Source organism: Bufo gargarizans, chromosome 6 (assembly GCF_014858855.1).
Source record: "Bufo gargarizans isolate SCDJY-AF-19 chromosome 6, ASM1485885v1, whole genome shotgun sequence".
NCBI lineage: Eukaryota > Metazoa > Chordata > Amphibia > Anura > Bufonidae > Bufo > Bufo gargarizans.
The window spans coordinates 206,715,726-206,733,988 of NC_058085.1; the positions used below are offsets into that span (position 1 = coordinate 206,715,726).

An 18,263-nucleotide genomic window follows, 5' to 3' on the forward strand; every position below is an offset into this window, starting at 1 on the left:
TAGATTTCAGTCTAGGCATATGAACTGCCTACGCCTCATCATAAATTACGCTCATGCTTCGATGGCGCCGGGAATTTCAAAGAACGGCATAAACAGGTCCTCACTGTGTGCAAGAAATGCCATATCTAACGTCACAAAATCCATGTCAAAATACAGAAGGTGCCAAAAAATGCAAATGCTTACTGTAACTAACTTTAGGAAGGTGTCACACACAGCTTTTTTTGTGGCAGTTTCTGTTGCAGTTTTTTTTAGCCAACGCCAGGAGTGGATTCAGCAACAAAGTAGTATAAACCCTTCCTTTATGTTTCACAGTCCCTTCCCTCCCACTTCTGGCTTTGTCTCATAAAACGGCATGAAAAACTTTCTTTTTTTTCCGCAGCCAAAGCCAAAGCCAAGTGTAGATCCAGCAGGAAGAAGCTTAAGTCCATCCTTTATATTTGCCATTACTCTTGAATCCACTTCTGGCTTTGGCTCAAAAGAGTGCATGAAAACTACCATAAAAAACCCTTAGGCTGGAATCACACATGCAGTTCCAATCTCAGCTTAAGTGCTTTATTCATATCAATACATTTCTATAATGTCCTCCATGATCCCACTGCTTCTGAGTAAGTTAAAGTTAGGCCCCATGCACACGGCCGTGTTTCACGCCCGTGTGCGGGCCGTGGAACCGCGGCCTGGATCCCTCCCGAGAGCAGGAGCGCACGGCGTCACTGGTTGCTATGACGCCGTGCGCTCCCTGCTGCCGGCACAGTACAGTAATACACTGGTATAGATCACACCAGTGTATTACTGTATTGCGGCGGCAGCAGGGAGCGCACGGCGTCATAGCAACCAGTGACGCCGTGCGCTCCTGCTCTCAGGAGGGATCCAGGCCGCGGTTCCACGGCCCGCACACGGGCGTGAAACACGGCCGTGTGCATGGGGCCTTAGGAAGTAGATTCCCCTCTACAGTACTTTCTTTGTGTAGTGATTGGGAGAAAGTCTCCACCCACCAGTTCTGGGAGAACTGCACCCTAAAGATATATTCTACATATGAGATATCTGCTAAAATGCTAGATACATAAAATGGCCAGAATAACATTTCTCATGCGCACATACTATACTATAGATTAATGCAAAACTTGTTGAAATATCAGGTACTTTTGTACCCAGAAGTGGATTTAAAAGGAAAGGCAAATATACGGAAGGACTTCTGCTTTGCTTCCTGCTGAATCCAATTCCATCTTTGGCTCCAAGAATGCACGTGTGTTTCCAGGCTCAAGAAGTATTTTTAATGAAGGAAGACATTTGTGGTAATTCAATTTAGTACAAAATCACGATGATGACCAAAATTATCTGTGTATACAGGGAGGCATTGCTATTACAGAAATGAAATGATGGCAGATACAGCAGTCAAGCATGTATCCAATCGATCATACATGCTTGGTATTAAAGAGGTAAATGTCAATATCACCTTGTATAGGCAAATGAACCAAACTAAACTACCACCAACCTGAATATGAAAGTGATGGACAAACACGTGGCTTCCAACCAGTAGGTGTCATATTCATTATGTGTCCGTAAAAGGATTTTCCAGTAAAACATTTTATCCAATGCCTGAAGCATAGCCCTGAAACAGAAGATTCATAATTACCTGCTCCCATCTTCCTGTCATGGTCACATGCACTGCTCCAGCCAATGACTGGCTTCAGCAGTGACTTGCTGCATGTGGCCACATCACCAGTGAAGCCAGTCATTGCCCGCCGAATGTAAACAGCGCAGTGAATGAATATATAGACAGCGTTGGGCAAAAAGGAGGATCAGAGCAACAGGGAGCAGGTTAGGCATGAATCTTCTGTGTCAGGGCTATGCTGCAGGCACTTGATGAAAATAATTATCAGAAAACCCCTTTAAAGAGCTAACAAGTATAAAAAAAGAAATAAAAAAAAAGTTGCTTAGTGTTTTACTTATTATACTGGCTGTGCTCAGCAAAATATAAAGGCAGAGTATGTATGCAGGTGAATTGGAAGTAAAATTACTTTCAAGTTGTGTAAACTAGTATATTGCACATGGACTGGTCTCTCCCAGTGCAAACAGTATGATTGGGTATCTCGGTGGTAAAGAAATGCACTATAGGGAAGTCCATGAAACAATTGTGACAAGCAATTTACTGATGGAGAAGCCCAAGAAAGCTTAGATGCTTGGTAAAAAAAAACATCTTGAGGCTCATTTAGATATTGAATTCCACATCAGTCCGGATAATTACAGAGTATTAGTGTGCTCTGTACAATACGGAGTAGTTACATTGGATTCCAGGTAGAAGGATTACTGGTACCATGGGGTTTTACGGGCCCAACGAAGTGTGAATCCAGCTTCTGTGCGGATCTTGATTGATGCAGCTTCAGCCTCTCTCACAGTCTCTTTCACCGACTGCATTAAGTTTTGTGCATTATGGACAAGCATTTCGGTTGCCTACAAAAGATAATTGAAAATTGACAGTTCTAAGAGGACATTTGCTTAGGGATATGTGGATTCCTAGTCTCCCGCATTAAGATTTAAGTGGGGATTCCTCTTTAAAGAGGTTGTCAAAAATAATAAGTGGGGCATCTTGGCAGTGCCACAGGGAATGAACAGAGCACCAGCACACTTTCTTAACTACCATTCATGCTCGACTACGCATTCCTTATTTAGGGGAACTCAGGACCCAATTCATACGATTATGGCGGTCCCCTATCCTGTCAATAGAATAAAGTTTGCTTAAAGGGGCACAATCCCTTTAAGCCATCTTCCACTCCCAGGTCTTTCCATCTTACCTGTTCAGACTCTTCATCACTGATGTTGGTCCTTCCCAACATAGTGGCCTTGACTGTACTAAGGATCTTCAGCTGAGTGCTGATGGTTGGGATCCTTTCACAGACCTGCAATGTAATGGTAGAAAAACCAGCTCAGTAAAAATGTTCATAACTGGTGTAATCATGGATTATACTAATGAATCACCTTGAGACACATATTTTATTATGCTGTATTGAAGACTGCCAATAAAACTGCATTTATATAAAATTGACAAAAACATCTGTATGCCTCCATGTGAATTAGAGGTACAGTAGAACCCTATAGATTTCTATAGTTGGCCTATTACAGCTTCACAAGTTTCTGAGGTTGTAAGGAAATAATGCATACAGTTGACTTGACTATTATTAGAGGAGCGAGGCCTTCCGGAAATCACATTCCTTATGGCTGCATTTCAGCTCCAATATCAAAACAAGGACTGTTGCCCTTTATTGGGTTTCAATAATGATTTACTATTGAATTATGTGCTATGTAGAACCATAATACACATTTACATGTGTTATTGGGAGCCTCTTACAATAGTTTCCAAATTGTCTTCTCTTCTTACAAACATGGTGGCTCTAATAGCTGGTCAAAATCAGTCATTTACCTGAAGCAAGTTAGTTCGGATCCTCTTATCTGTGCACAGTTTAGCCACTTCCTTTGCCAACCTCGTCACCTCATCTGAAGCTTTAGCAATGTCCTTGGCACACTGGATTAGGGCTCTCTTGTTCCCACTGCCTCCTCTCACAAGTCGAGACATCTCTGCCATGAGCAGAGCCATGCGCTTAGCTGCTGCAATTATGTCATTGCCCTGCAACAGGGAAACAGTAGTTGTTTAAGAGAAAGAAGAGAACGGCCATTAAGCTATTATGTGGGATCACACATTTTTTTTTTAAAGGGCATCACTGGGGGGGGGGGGGGGGGGGTGAGGGGAAAATAAACACATAAAAATCGGAAGCATCTTTTGGGCATTTTCCACCAAAACTTAAACAGATCCATATTCTGTTATCAAAACAATAAAGATTGAATATTAAAAAATGTTGTACATTCATGTGCTCTCTGTGGCCTAAAGGAAGGACCTTACTTAATGGGACATATGGTCATTCTATGATGATATGACTGATATGTCTTTCCAGTCATTTGTTACTCATTTGCATTTTTATTTATTTGGCATTTTTAAATGCAATATCAGATGCCACATAATATTTAGAATATTCTAAATGTTTACGATTAGTAATATGAGAGTTTCTGAAATGCAGCCACAGAAAAAACACGGAGATACACCATGAATAAGTATGAGCCTTGCAGGATGGAAGTTAGAATTTCGAAAAAAAAAACAAACAAAAAAAAACAAACAAAAAAAAACAACTTTCTAGACATCACATGGTTTAATCAAGCAACTCTGAAACATAGGTAAGTGTGCAGTTTAAAGATGTTGCCTGTGCAATTCAGTACAATAGTGTGGTCTATAATACAGCATATAAACAGCAGGCTAGTTACACACCAGTGCCCTCTTGCCAAATTGCACTGTTTAGACATTTACAGGCTGTTTGTTAGTGCCAAACACAGCATTTACTGTCATGCACTGGTAGCAACAGTTAGTATGTACACAACTGAAGGCAATCATACAATATTACGTGAAGTGGAAGTCTCTGCATTCAACACCCCTAAATACAGGTCAAGCAAGAAGGCAATCACCATGAAGAATGCCATAGGAAATACTATCACTCTTGAACTAATTATTTAATACAGACCATATTTAATCCTTTTTATGTTTTTCTATTGGTTTATCATGTCTCCTATGGATGGAGATAAAGTTGATTTCACTGTGGCAATCTGGATATCACATTTTGTCTTCACAAACCTACCATGTTACAGTGAACAAAATATTTAAAGTGGTCTCTGGTTTTATAAAAAGGAAAATGTTATATAATAAAACGCTATGAAACATAATGTATTTTGTTCACCCAACGGTGCTTGTTGTGACAAAAGTGGAACATCCAGAGGCTGAAACACTTCTGATGATGTCCAACTGACATAAGTGTGCAGATTGCTTGTCAAGAACATGTTTTTAGCCTCTGTATTAGAGAGGAGTGAATCGATTAATAAGGCTGGACATCTAGCTTGGTCCTGTCAATCGTTTGCCTGCAGTCGCTGCTCACAAAGTCAGATTAGCATTTCTTCTTTCTCCACTACATTGAGCAGCGGCACAGGCAGACACTACACCAACAGGTCCAGGCTAGATGTCTGGTGGTCACTTCACCTAAGAGGACAACCTCTCACATGTTAAGAGCTCCTGCTAAAAAGACAAATCAATTCACTCATGTGTATTCTGGATATAAACAAGAATGTTTAGAAAACATATTAAAATAGTTATTAATTGAAAAAACTGGTTACTCAAAAGTTACTTAACATTTTATTACATAATGTAAATTTCATATACATATGGAACACATGATGCTTGAAGATATGAGTGCACATTTCTTTGCCAAAAAAACTCTCTAAACTCTCAGTGGGAAAGAACATAAAATGTGAGGAGCTCATACAGTTACAGAAACTTATAATTGAAAATTTGTATAATCAGAACTTTGTTTGTTCCATTATAGGGTATGTATGATGTAGTTAGTTTAATAAAGCATCAGAGCAAGAGAAAATTCGATTTCCACCTCTGTACTAATTGCGTTTAAAGGGAATGGAATAAAAGCATGAGTAAAACAATTACTGTACTCCTTATATCATTCCTGTAGGAATCACAACCCCCTATTTACTGGCATTGAAATACATAACTGTATAAACACCCTTGCTATAAAGATAAAGGAATATGCTAGTCTATGACTGGTGATGCGAAACTGGCTCCCAATGGAAAGGGCAATGGGATTAAGAATCAAAATCTTAATGTTATGACCAGCCCAACACCAAAAACTGAAGCTGTGGTGCAAGTCATAGGGATGCCACGATTTTACTATGACCGGGAGTGGGCACTATCACTATGAAGCACTATTCTGAAAGTTTGAGTTGTTTGGCCCCAGCAAGTACTAAAATAGTAGCCTTCATTTATAACCAAATCACAGACACCACAAAGGTCCACTGAAATCAATGGGTATTTCCAGAGGTCTATTTTTTTATTTAATTTTTTTGCAGACCAATGGAAGTGTGCTCTATTTTGGTCTATTTTCTGGACCAAACATACCCATTAATTCTGTCCATTTTTTAACCCCTTAAGGACATAGGGCGTACCGGTACGCCCTATTTCCCGAGTCCTTAAGGACCAAGGGCGTACCGGTACGTCCTAACTTAAAATCTTAATTCCGGCGCCGCTGGGGTTAATCGGAACGGGATTTCGGCTGAAATCATTCAGCCGGCATCCCGTAACAACGCAGGGGGGGGTCATTTGACCCCCCCGTATCGGCGATCGCAGAAAACCGCAGGTCAATTCAGACCTGCGGTTTGCTGCGCTTTTTGCCGTTTCTGATCCCCGCGGTCCCTGACCGCGGGGATCAGAAACTTCAGAGTGCCCGAAATCAATATTGTTAACCCCCCCCTGCACCCCTGCACGATTTGATGGCGGCGGGTGGTGCAGGGGGGGTGTCGCATGCAGTGGGGGCGTTGCGGGAGGCGGGCGGTGCGGCAGGCGGGATCGCGATCCCCCGCCCGCCTCCCATTGCATAATCGTTGGTGTACAGTGGGTATACCAGGGTGCCAGCACATTGCTGGCACCCTGGTATAAACGGCTGACATCGTTGATGCGATGTCAGCCGTTTAACCCTTTCCATACAGCGGTCCGTACGGACCGCTGTATGGAAAAGGTTAACAGTAAGAGGGAGCTCCCTCCCTCTCCGATCGGGGGGCTGCTGTGCCTTTGCAGCCCCCCGATGGGAGAAGGAGAGAGCCCCCAGACAGCCCCCCCAGAACCCCGTCCTTACCCTTCCCCGTCTGCGAAGTTCTGACCATAACTGAGCAGACGGGGAAGGTTCCCATGGCAACAGGACGCCTGATCAGGCGTCCTGCTGTCCATGGTGCTGAACAGATCTGTGCTGAAAGCATAGACCTGTTCAGTGTAAGTAAAATACAGTGCAGAAACCAATATAGGTTCTGTTCTGTATTTTACAGACATCAGACCCACTGGATCTTCAAGAACCAAGTGGGTCTGGGTCAAAAAAATCAAATAAAAAGTGAAAAAAGTTAAGATAAAAAAAAAAACATTTATCACTGAATAAAAATTAAAAAAATAAAATACACTACACATATTAGGTATCGCCGCGTCCGTAACGACCTGATCTATAAAATGGTCATGTTACTTTCCCCGCACAGTGAACGCCATAAAAATAAAAAAATAAAAACTATGAGAAAATTGAAATTTTGCCCACCTTACTTCCCAAAAAAGGTAATAAAAGTGATCAAAAAAGTCGCATGTACGCCAAAATAGTACCAATCAAACCGTCATCTCATCCCGCAAAAAATGAGACCCTACTCAAGATAATCGCCCAAAAACTGAAAAAACTATGGCTCTTAGACTATGGAAACACTAAAACATGATTTTTTTTGGTTTCAAAAATAAAATCATTGTGTAAAATGTACATAAATAAAAATAAAGTATACATATTAGGTATCGCCGCGTCCGTATCGACCGGCTCTATATAAATATCACATGACCTAACCCCTCAGGTGACCACCGTAAAAAAAAAAAAAAAAAAACTGTGTAAAAAAAGCAATTTTTTGCCATCTTACGTCACAAAAAGTGTAATAGCAAGCGATCAAAAAGTCATATGCACCCCAAAATAGTGCCAATCAAACTGTCATCTCACCCCGCAAAAAATTAGACCCTACTCAAGATAATCACCCAAAAACTGAAAAAACTATGGCTCTTAGACTATGGAGACACTAAACAATTTTTTGGTTTTCAAAATGAAGTTATTGTATAAAACTTACATAAATAAAAAAAATTGTATACATATTAGGTATCGCCGCGTCCGTGACAACCTGCTCTATAAAATTACCACGTGATCTAACCTGTCAGATGAATGTTGTAAATAACAAAAAAAAAAAACATGCCAAAAAAGCTATTTCTTGTTACCTTGCCGCACAAAAAGTGTAATATAGAGCAACCAAAAATCATATGTACCCTAAACTAGTACCAACAATACTGCCACCCTATTCCGTACTTTCTAAAATGGGGTCACTTTTTTTGGAGTTTCTACTCTAGGGGTGCATCAGGGGGGCTTCAAATGGGACATGGTGTCAAAAAACCAGTCCAGCAAAATCTGCCTTCCAAAAACCGTATGGCATTCCTTTTCTTCTGCACCCTGCCGTGTGCCCGTACAGTAGTTTAGGACCACATATGGGGTGTTTCTGTAAACTACAGAATCAGGGCCATAAATAATGAGTTTTGTTTGGCTGTTAACCCTTGCTTTGTTACAGGAAAAAAAATATTAAAATGGAAAATCTGCCAAAAAAGTGAAATTTTGAAATTGTATCTCTATTTTCCATTGAATCTTGTGCAACACCTAAAGGGTTAACAAAGTTTGTAAAATCAGTTTTGAATACCTTGAGGGGTGTAGTTTCTTAGATGGGGTCACTTTTATGGAGTTTCTACTCTAGGGGGGCATCAGGGGGGCTCCAAATGGGACATGGTGTCAAAAAACCAGTCCAGCAAAATCTGCCTTCCAAAAACCGTATGGCATTCCTTTCCTTCTGCGCCCTGCCGTGTGCCCGTACAGTAGTTTACGACCACATATGGGGTGTTTCTGTAAACTACAGAATCAGGGCCATAAATAATGAGTTTTGTTTGGCTGTTAACCCTTGCTTTGTTACTGGAAAAAAAATATTAAAATGGAAAATCTGCCAAAAAAGTGAAATTTTGAAATTGTATCTCTATTTTCCATTGAATCTTGTGCAACACCTAAAGGGTTAACAAAGTTTGTAAAATCAGTTTTGAATACCTTGAGGGGTGTAGTTTCTTAGATGGGGTCACTTTTATGGAGTTTCTACTCTAGGGGTGCATCAGGGGGGCTTCAAATGGGACATGGTGTCAAAAAAACTGTCCAGCACAATCTGGCTTCCAAAAACCATACGGCGCACCTTTCACTCTACGCCCCGCTGTGTGGCCGTACAGTAGTTTATGGCCACATATGGGGTGTTTCTGTAAACAGTAGAGTCAGGGCAATAAAGATACAGTCTTGTTTGGCTGTTAACCCTTGCTTTGTTAGTGGAAAAAATGGGTTAAAATGGAAAATTAGGCAAAAAAATGAAATTCTCAAATTTCATCCCCATTTGCCAATAACTCTTGTGCAACACCTAAAGGGTTAACGGAGTTTGTAAAATCAGTTTTGAATACCTTGAGGGGTGTAGTTTCTTAGATGGGGTCACTTTTATGGAGTTTCTACTCTAGGGGTGCATCAGGGGGCTTCAAATGGGACATGGTGTCAAAAAAACTGTCCAGCAAAATCTGGCTTCCAAAAACCATACGGCGCACCTTTCACTCTACGCCCCGCTGTGTGGCCGTACAGTAGTTTATGGCCACATATGGGGTGTTTCTGTAAACAGCAGAGTCAGGGCAATAAAGATACAGTCTTGTTTGGCTGTTAACCCTTGCTTTGTTAGTGGAAAAAATGGGTTAAAATGGAAAATTAGGCAAAAAAATGAAACTCTCAAATTTCATCCCCATTTGCCAATAACTCTTGTGCAACACCTAAAGGGTTAACGGAGTTTGTAAAATCAGTTTTGAATACCTTGAGGGGTGTAGTTTATAGAATGGGGTCATTTTTGGGCGGTTTCTATTATGTAAGCCTCGCAAAGTGACTTCAGAGCTGTAGTGGTCCCTAAAAATTGGGTTTTTGTAAATTTCTGAAAAATTTCAAGATTTGCTTCTAAACTTCTAAGCCTTGTAACATCCCCAAAAAATAAAATATCATTCCCAAAATAATTCAAACATGAAGTAGACATATGGGGAATGTTAAGTCATCACAATTTTTTGGGGTATTACTATGTATTACAGAAGTAGAGAAACTGAAACTTTGAAATTTGCTAATTTTTCCAAATTTTTGGTAAATTAGGTATTTTATTATGCAAAAAAATTAATTTTTTTGACTTTTTTTTACTAGTATCATGAAGTACAATATGTGACGAAAAAACAATCTCAGAATGGCCTGGATAAGTCAAAGCGTTTTAAAGTTATCACCACTTAAAGTGACACTGGTCAGATTTGCAAAAAATGGCCTGGTCCTTAAGGTGAAAATGAGCCCGGTCCTTAAGGGGTTAAGGACCATTTTTTTCATTGATGGAACCCGGACTTGGATGTGTGAATAAGGTCTGTCAGTGGATAAGTCTGAGGCTGTGCATATACCTAAATATTAAATAATCATCAATACAAGGTTTCATGGCAGCCAAAACTTCACATTTACTGTAAAAGTTGAATTTTAATTCCAATATAAATGAAGGGCATAATTTATAGGCCAGGGAAGAGACTGCAGCACTCAGTCGCACATCACAGCTCTTGTCCATAGGTAGGCACAGATTTAAGCCATAACAATTTATGCTAATTTCTAATGTTGTGGTAAATATTTCAGTCTGCAGGAGCACACAATTCTTGATCTAAACTCCACTCACTTTTCTTTCAAATTCAAAAGTTGGTGAGGAAAACGTAAAAAAGCAAAGTATCAAACCTTACTAAAAATATGGCATGAGACAAAATGTGTGATTTCATTAAAGGGAACCTGTCACCCGGTTTTTGTGTATAGAGCTGAGGACATAGGTTGCTAGATGGCCGCTAGCACATCCGCAATACCCAGTCGCCATAGCAATGTGTGCTTTTATTGTGTAAAAAAAACTATTTAATACATATGCAAATTAACCCGAGATGAGTCCTGTCCCTGACTCCTCTCCCATGCAGGACTCATCTCTGGTTAATTTGCATATGTATCAAATTGTTTTTTTTACACACTAAAAGCACACAGAGTTTTGGAGACTGGGTATTGCGGATGTGCTAGCGGCCATCTAGCAACCCATGTCCTCAGCTCTATACACAAAATCCCGGTGACATGTTCCCTTTAAACTGCAAAAAACTAGAATAAATGAGCAACTTTCTCCCAAGTGTTGCAAGTAATTTTACTTAGTTTCTGTGGCTTTTTTTTAACCATATTTTACAGGTAGTCAAAATGATTGCTATTCAGTCATCCTCTGGTCCCTTGTATTTTTGAGACTTGTTTATCTGTATTTATTTGCTAAGGAAACCTACTTGAAGGCCGCTGTACCCAAGTCATAACTTTAATGAGGATATAAAAAAGCATCACATAGCCGACCAGAACATTTTGCTCTCACCACTTATGTCCTAGAGCCCAACGTATTTTGGGACCTGATCAGTCCCTTCATCTCACCTAACCATCTTTATACTGTGTATAAACCTCACTGCATTTATTACTTAGGTTAAACAGCAAGAGATAGCTGTCAACATTGTATTTCCATCTTCTCTCCAGATCATAGTTATAGCTGGACCTACTTCAATGGACCATAGTATCTTGCTTTTATAATTTACACTTTAAGCAAAACTACCCTAAGTGAGCACATTAGAGCACATATATCTAGACTAGTGTTTCCATCTTTGCTATCCCCTTGAGCCATTGGAGGATGCACTTAATTGAAGACTAGGCACACACGTCGTTGCAAATTAAGCACATCCTTCAGCAGTCCGTGCGCTTAGACATCTGGTCCAGCTCAAAGTTTTCATAGATTTCAGTCATCCTTTACACCAGATTTTTGCTTTATACCTTGTAGAGAATGCATTATTTACTCAAATTAATCTGGGACAGAATTATCCTGCAGATACAGAGAAAATTAAAAATGTAAGAAATTAAACCCTACACCCCCAGAGATGGTTCATGCAACAACCCAATACCATCCCCAGCAGGGGCAATTAGTCTTGATGCTTGTTCTTACATTTTGTTCATTAATCAATAGGCACATTACTTCCAAAACTGCCAAGTTTCAAACAAAGCATATTTCTGAAAACCACTGCCATTCCAAGCCATGCGACCGTTCTTGGTGTAAGCCAACATGATTTACAGTCTGTGAAACAGTGAGAGCAGCAGCCAGAACATACTGAAGGTATCATATGCAACATACATCTCTCCAAATATCTGAAGTCCTTAACCTACATGGGTTCTACTTTATATAATATGAGGATCAGTATAGATAACCTCAGAAAATCTTTATATTTCTAGTCCTATGGAATATAATGGTGCTTTATATCAATAATAGTAAAATTCCTGGCGTTGGTATAACCTGGCGCCTGGATTATCAGTCAATAAAAGCTAAAAAAAAACTGGCAACCAAGGCTAAAGAACCTTCAGGAAGACAGCCCAGAATAAGATACTGACATAATTGTATCTTATACCTTGAAAGTCTCCTTGTTAACTATGCTTCTGATAAGGATATTTCACATAATCTTGCAGTTCCAATGCAGATACAAGAATCACTGGATACTACCAGAGCAATTTTAAATATAATTGTAATAATTACATGATATTACTACAGTCTGCTATATGGATGTACTATATTCATGCTTCTAAGGCTACTTTCACATTAGAGTTTCAATTTTACGGTCTCACCGGAAAAAAAAAAAAGCTTCAGTTTTGTCCCCATTCATTGTCAATGGGAACAAAACGTAACTGAACAGAATTGAATGCTCCAAAATGCATTCCGTTCTCATACCGGAAAGCAAACCGAAGCATGCTACGGTTTGCTTTCCGTCCTGGAATGCGGAGCAATCATGACCCACAATGCAAGTCAATGGGGACGGATCAGTTTTCTCTGACACATTAGAAAACTGATCCATCCTACCTTGACTTGCAATGGAGGTCATGACTGATCCGTCTTGGGTATGTTAACCACTTCAGCCCCGCTAGCTGAAACCCCCTTCATGACCAGAGCACTTTTTACACTTCAGCACTACACTCCTTTCACCGTTTATCGCTCGGTCATGCAACTTACCACCCAAATGAATTTTACCTCCTTTTCTTCTCACTAATGGAGCTTTCATTTGGTGGTATTTTATTGCTGCTGACATTTTTACTATTTTTGTTATTAATCAAAATGTAACAATTTTTTTGCAAAAAAATGACATTTTTCACTTTCAGCTGTAAAATTTTGCAAAAAAAAACCGACATCCATATATAAATTTTTCGCCAAATTTATTGTTCTACATGTCTTTGATAAAAAAAAAAAATGTTTGGGCAAAAAAAAATGGTTTGGGTAAAAGTTATAGCGTTTACAAACTATGGTACAAAAATGTGAATTTCCGCTTTTTGAAACAGCTCTGATTTTCTGAGCACCTGTCATGATTCCTGAGGTTCTACAATGCCCAAACAGTAGTAAAACCCCACAAATGACCCCATTTCGGAAAGTAGACACCCTAAGGTATTCGCTGATGGGCATAGTGAGTTCATAGAACTTTTTATTTTTTGTCACAAGTTAGCGGAAAATGATGATGATTTTTTTAATTTATTTTTTCTTACAAAGTCTCATATTCCACTAACTTGTGACAAAAAATAAAAAATTCTAGGAACTCACCATGCCCCTCACAGAATACCTTGGGGTGTCTTCTTTCCAAAATGGGGTCACTTGTGGCGTAGTTATACTGCCCTGGCAATTTAGGGGCCCATATGTGTGAGAAGTACTTTGCAATCAAAATCTGTAAAAAATGACCAGTGAAATCCGAAAGGTGCACTTTGGAATATGTGCCCCTTTGCCCACCTTGGCATCAAAAAAGTGTCATACATCTGGTATCGCCGTACTCAGGAGAAGTTGGGGAATGTATTTTGGGGAGTCATTTTACATATACCCATGCTGGGTGAGAGAAATATCTTGGCAAAAGACAACTTTTCCCATTTTTTTATACAAAGTTGGCATTTGACCAAGATATTTCTCTCACCCAGTATGGGTATATGTAAAATGACACCCCAAAACACATTCCCCAACTTCTCCCGAGTACGGCGATACCAGATGTGTGACACTTTTTTGCAGCCTAGATGCACAAAGGTGCCCTAATTCCTTTTAGGAGGGCATTTTTAGACATTTGGATCCCAGACTTCTTCTCACGCTTTAGGGCCCCTAAAAAGCCAGGGCAGTATAAATACCCCACATGTGACCCCACTTTGGAAAGAAGACACCCCGAGGTATTCAATGAGGGGCCTGACGAGTTCATAGAATTTTTATTTTTTTGCATAAGTTAGCGGAAATTGTTTTTTTTTTGTTTTTTTCTCACAAAGTCTCACTTTCCGCTAACTTAGGACAAAAATTTCAATCTTTCATGGACTCAATTTGCCCCTCACGGAATACCTTGGGGTGTCTTCTTTCCGAAATGGGGTCACATGTGGGGTATTTATACTGCCCTGGCTTTTTAGGGGCCCTAAAGCGTGAGAAGAAGTCTGGAATATAAATGTCTAAAAATGTTTACGCATTTGGATTCCGTGAGGGGTATGGTGAGTTCATGTGAGATTTTATTTTTTGACACAAGTTAGTTTTTTCTTACTAAGTCTCATATTCCACTAACAAAAAAATATATATATTTCCGCTAACTTGGGCCAAAAAAATGTCTGAATGGAGCCTTACAGGGGGGGGGGGGGGGGTGATCAATGACAGGGGGGTGATCAATGACAGGGGGGTGATCACCCATATAGACTCCCTGATCACCTCCATCATTGATCACCCCCCTGTAAGGCTCCATTCAGACGTCCGCATGTGTTTTGCGGATCCGATCCATGTATCCATGGATCCGTAAAAATCATACGGACGTCTGAATGGAGCCTTGCAGGGGGGTGATCAATGACAGGGGGTGATCAGGGAATCTATATGGGGGATCACCCGCCTGTCATTGATCACCCCCCTGTAAGGCTCCATTCAGACGTCCGCATGTGTTTTGCGGATCCGATCCATGTATCCATGGATCCGTAAAAATCATACGGACGTCTGAATGGAGCCTTGCAGGGAGGTGATCAATGACAGGGGGGTGATCAATGACAGGGGGTGATCAGGGAATCTATATGGGTGATCACCCGCCTGTCATTGATCACCCCCCTGTAAGGCTCCATTCAGACATCCGCATGTGTTTTGCGGATCGTATCCATGGATCCGTAAAAATCATACGGACGTCTGAATGGAGCCTTGCAGGGGGGTGATCAATGACAGGGGGTGATCAGAGAATCTATATGGGTGATCACCCGCCTGTCATTGATCACCCCCCTGTAAGGCTCCATTCAGACGTCCATATGTGTTTTGCAGATCCGATCCATGCATCTGTGGATCCGTAAAAATCATACGGACGTCTGAACGGAGCCTGACAGGGGGGTGATCAATGACAGGGGGGTGATCAAGGAGTTTATATGGGGTGATCAGGGGTTTATAAGAGGTTAATAAGTGACGGGGGGGGGGGGTGTAGTGTAGTGTTTGGTGCGACTTTACTTACCTACCTGTGTCCTCTGGTGGTCGATCCTAACAAAAGGGACCACCAGAGGACCAGGTAGTAGGTATATTAGACGCCGTTATCAAAACAGCGTCTAATATACCTTTAGGGGTTAAAAAAAAAAATCACATCTCCAGCCTGCCAGCGAGCGATCGCCGCTGGCAGGCTGGAGATCCACTCGCTTACCTTCTGTTCCTGTGAGCGTGCGCGCGTTCACAGGAAATCTCGGGTATCGCGAGATGACGCGCCGATGCGTCCAGGAGGAACAAATCAACCACCTCCCGGACGCATCGGTGCGTTAGGCGGTCGGGAGGTGGTTAAAGATAATACAACCGGATCAGTTCATAATAGATGCAGATGGTTGTATTATCAGTAATGGAAGTGTTTTTGCTGAACCCTGCCGGATCCATCAAAAATGCTAGTGTGAAAGTAGCCTAACATATTTAATTATTACAGACTGTATTGCCATCTAAACTATTTAATATTTATGAAGCCCATCTAGCAATTATTGCTAATATTTGTCTACTCTTTTTGCTCTTTTGTGTAACTGTGAGCATCTAAATACCTTAGAATACCTGCAATATAAATGTTATTCTTTGCAAATTAGGCAAGCAAAAGTAATACACATAGCCTAGAACTCCAGGCCATTCATTTAGAAATACCTAAACCTGGTTAGTATGGCACCTTGTAAGTCCATTATTTTTCCAGAAACAGCACCACTATTGTCTATTTCCAGAAATGCAGCTCACCACTTTTTACTTAAATAGGAATCAGCTGTCATGCACGACACATCAATGAACAAGAGTGTCCCTCTTCCTGGAAAAAAAGTAGACCCATATTTCTAATCATGGACAAATCCTTTATGGCTTTATTCTCCGTGGGGAGATGAAGTATTGGGAGTCTAATCACTTGTTACTTTTGTAAACTTGACTTGACCTAAAGACCACAAAATGAGCAACTTAGACAAGTCACATCAGAATACAGTAAAAACAAGAAAACATAACAAGCCAATAGTCACTGATGAAGCCATACATGGGCTCACACAAGCCAGCATGAGTAAAGAACACACTGAGCGACACAATCAGCTTGGCGCAGACTTGAGGAGTAAATCGTGTCATAGATGGAGGGAGGGATGCACATGGCAGGGTGGAGGATGCATAGCTTGGTAACCATGTAGTACCTTACTGGACCATTTTGTAGCCTCCCGATGCAAAGACTGAGCTGCGGCCAGCATTGGCTGGTTTACAGGCTGCCCCTCAGGCACTAATAGCAGCTCTGGCTCATAATCATCTTCAATGTCAGAGGAAAGGGCAAATTCCACTGACGCCTCCTCCTCCTCCTCTTCCTCATGTTCCTGCTCTACCTCAGACACAACGGCTTCTCTACCCTGCAGAGTAGTGGGAGCAGGGCTTCCAGGTGACTGGGGAAGGCAGGGAGGGGTAAAGAAAGGGGGCACAGGTTAGTATCAAAAGCAGAGGTGGGACAGGAGGGCCATGGGTTTAATGCACCTGAAGCCAAACCATGTCTTTGTAAATACTTGAATTTTGTACCCTTTGGGAGAGACATTTGATTACAATATGCACGTTAAAAACAAGGGTATGAAGGCAGACTGCAAATGTACATAATTCTACTGCAAGTTGACACGTGGATCCCAGATTTCAATCAAAAAACTGAAAATTATTATTTACATAGGCTGCTGGTTTATCATTTATTAAAAAAATGACCTTATTATAAGCTGTGGTAAATGCATCAAGGAAGTGCAATTCACCACACATTTCAGGAATGAATAAGAACATTGATGCAAAAAACATAAATGTACCACAATCCTCAACATCCAATAAGATGCATGATAAGCATTCTACAGGTGGGTTGAGGACATTAAAGCCCTTCCCAGGGGTCCCAGTGCACATGTGCTATTTACGTTAGAAGCCCTGAAATATGTTAGGCCAAATTCAGACAGCTGTAATACAACAGCACTGTAAAGTCTGAATTCCTCTTTAATAACCCACAGTTTAATGTTGATCCAACGTCAGTAAAGTTGAGATTTTGGCGGTCAGAATAATAAGAATGGTATAATGTGGCTGCATTACAGCTGTCTGAGCTATAGCGATAAGTCCAGTACATTTGAATAAAGGTGTTGCGACTGAGTAATGTATTTGGAGTCCAAACAATTCATGAGCTGTGGTGCTTATGCCCACCTTCCTCCACAATGCTCAGGCAGAATTATTCCCATGCTAAGTGACAGGGAGAAAGCTGTCAATCAGCATGGGGAAGGGGGAGAACCTGGAGCTATGAATAGGTCAGACTGTAAACATATTTACACATCAAAGTCCTATAGCTGAAATCAGCATGACTGTGCCTGCTTCAAGCTGCTCTCAGAGAGGCCAGTATTAAGTATAACATTTTCCCTTTAAGGTAATTTATCTGCTGATTTTGAGCATCTTACACCATATTTTAAGCAATTTCCGGGAGATAAATGATTCACAGATGTCAAACATTGATTTTGACAACTAGAAGTCTAATACCTTACTCATAGGAGTGTATCTGATGTCTAAATTCCCTTGTGTATTTTTTGGTATAGTTTTTTTTTTTAATCCCAGCAGGAGGGACAAGGAAAACCTTTCACAAGGGAAATGTTTTTTCTCTTTTCTGCTGTGACCTCCTGTGGTACACAGTTATGAAATATTTACTTTCACAATGCAGAGAGTAAAAAACAAATTCAACATATATGAAAAAAAAAAAAAGGGTAATACCATTGTATCAAAGTAAAGTTCATCAAGCTTGAAGCTTCAGTTTAAGCATACCTCTTATGTCACTATTCTATACAGATCAAGTTGCTTCTGACAAAAATGATTTGGACTTACCACAGTCTTCTGTAAACTGCACTAAAAGTCACTTATTCATATGATGTTTTAAGGGATTCTTGTTTCAAAACAGTCTATTGACTGACTGTTCACTGCTCCTGTTCAGAACATGGCCACTGATGGACGGGCACATG

The 18,263-nt window shown here is 40.6% G+C and overlaps 1 protein-coding gene across 4 annotated transcripts in view; it reads right to left on the reverse strand.

Annotated features, from left to right (window-relative positions):
* Nucleotides 1-1,257: 1,257 nt before the first annotated feature.
* Nucleotides 1,258-18,263, reverse strand: part of VCL (vinculin) — a 207,452-nt gene continuing 190,446 nt past the window's right edge. For 2 of the 4 annotated variants that reach the window (XM_044300269.1, XM_044300267.1), the window contains 4 exons: nt 16,446-16,685; nt 3,419-3,622; nt 2,793-2,897; nt 1,258-2,451 (listed from right to left, as the gene is read on the reverse strand). In XM_044300269.1, the coding sequence (XP_044156204.1) occupies nt 2,305-2,451; nt 2,793-2,897; nt 3,419-3,622; nt 16,446-16,685 (696 nt within the window). In that variant the 3' untranslated portion in view covers nt 1,258-2,304. The remainder of the gene's footprint in view (nt 2,452-2,792; nt 2,898-3,418; nt 3,623-16,445; nt 16,686-18,263) is intronic. The other 2 variants (XM_044300270.1, XM_044300271.1) reach the window with 1 other exon arrangement.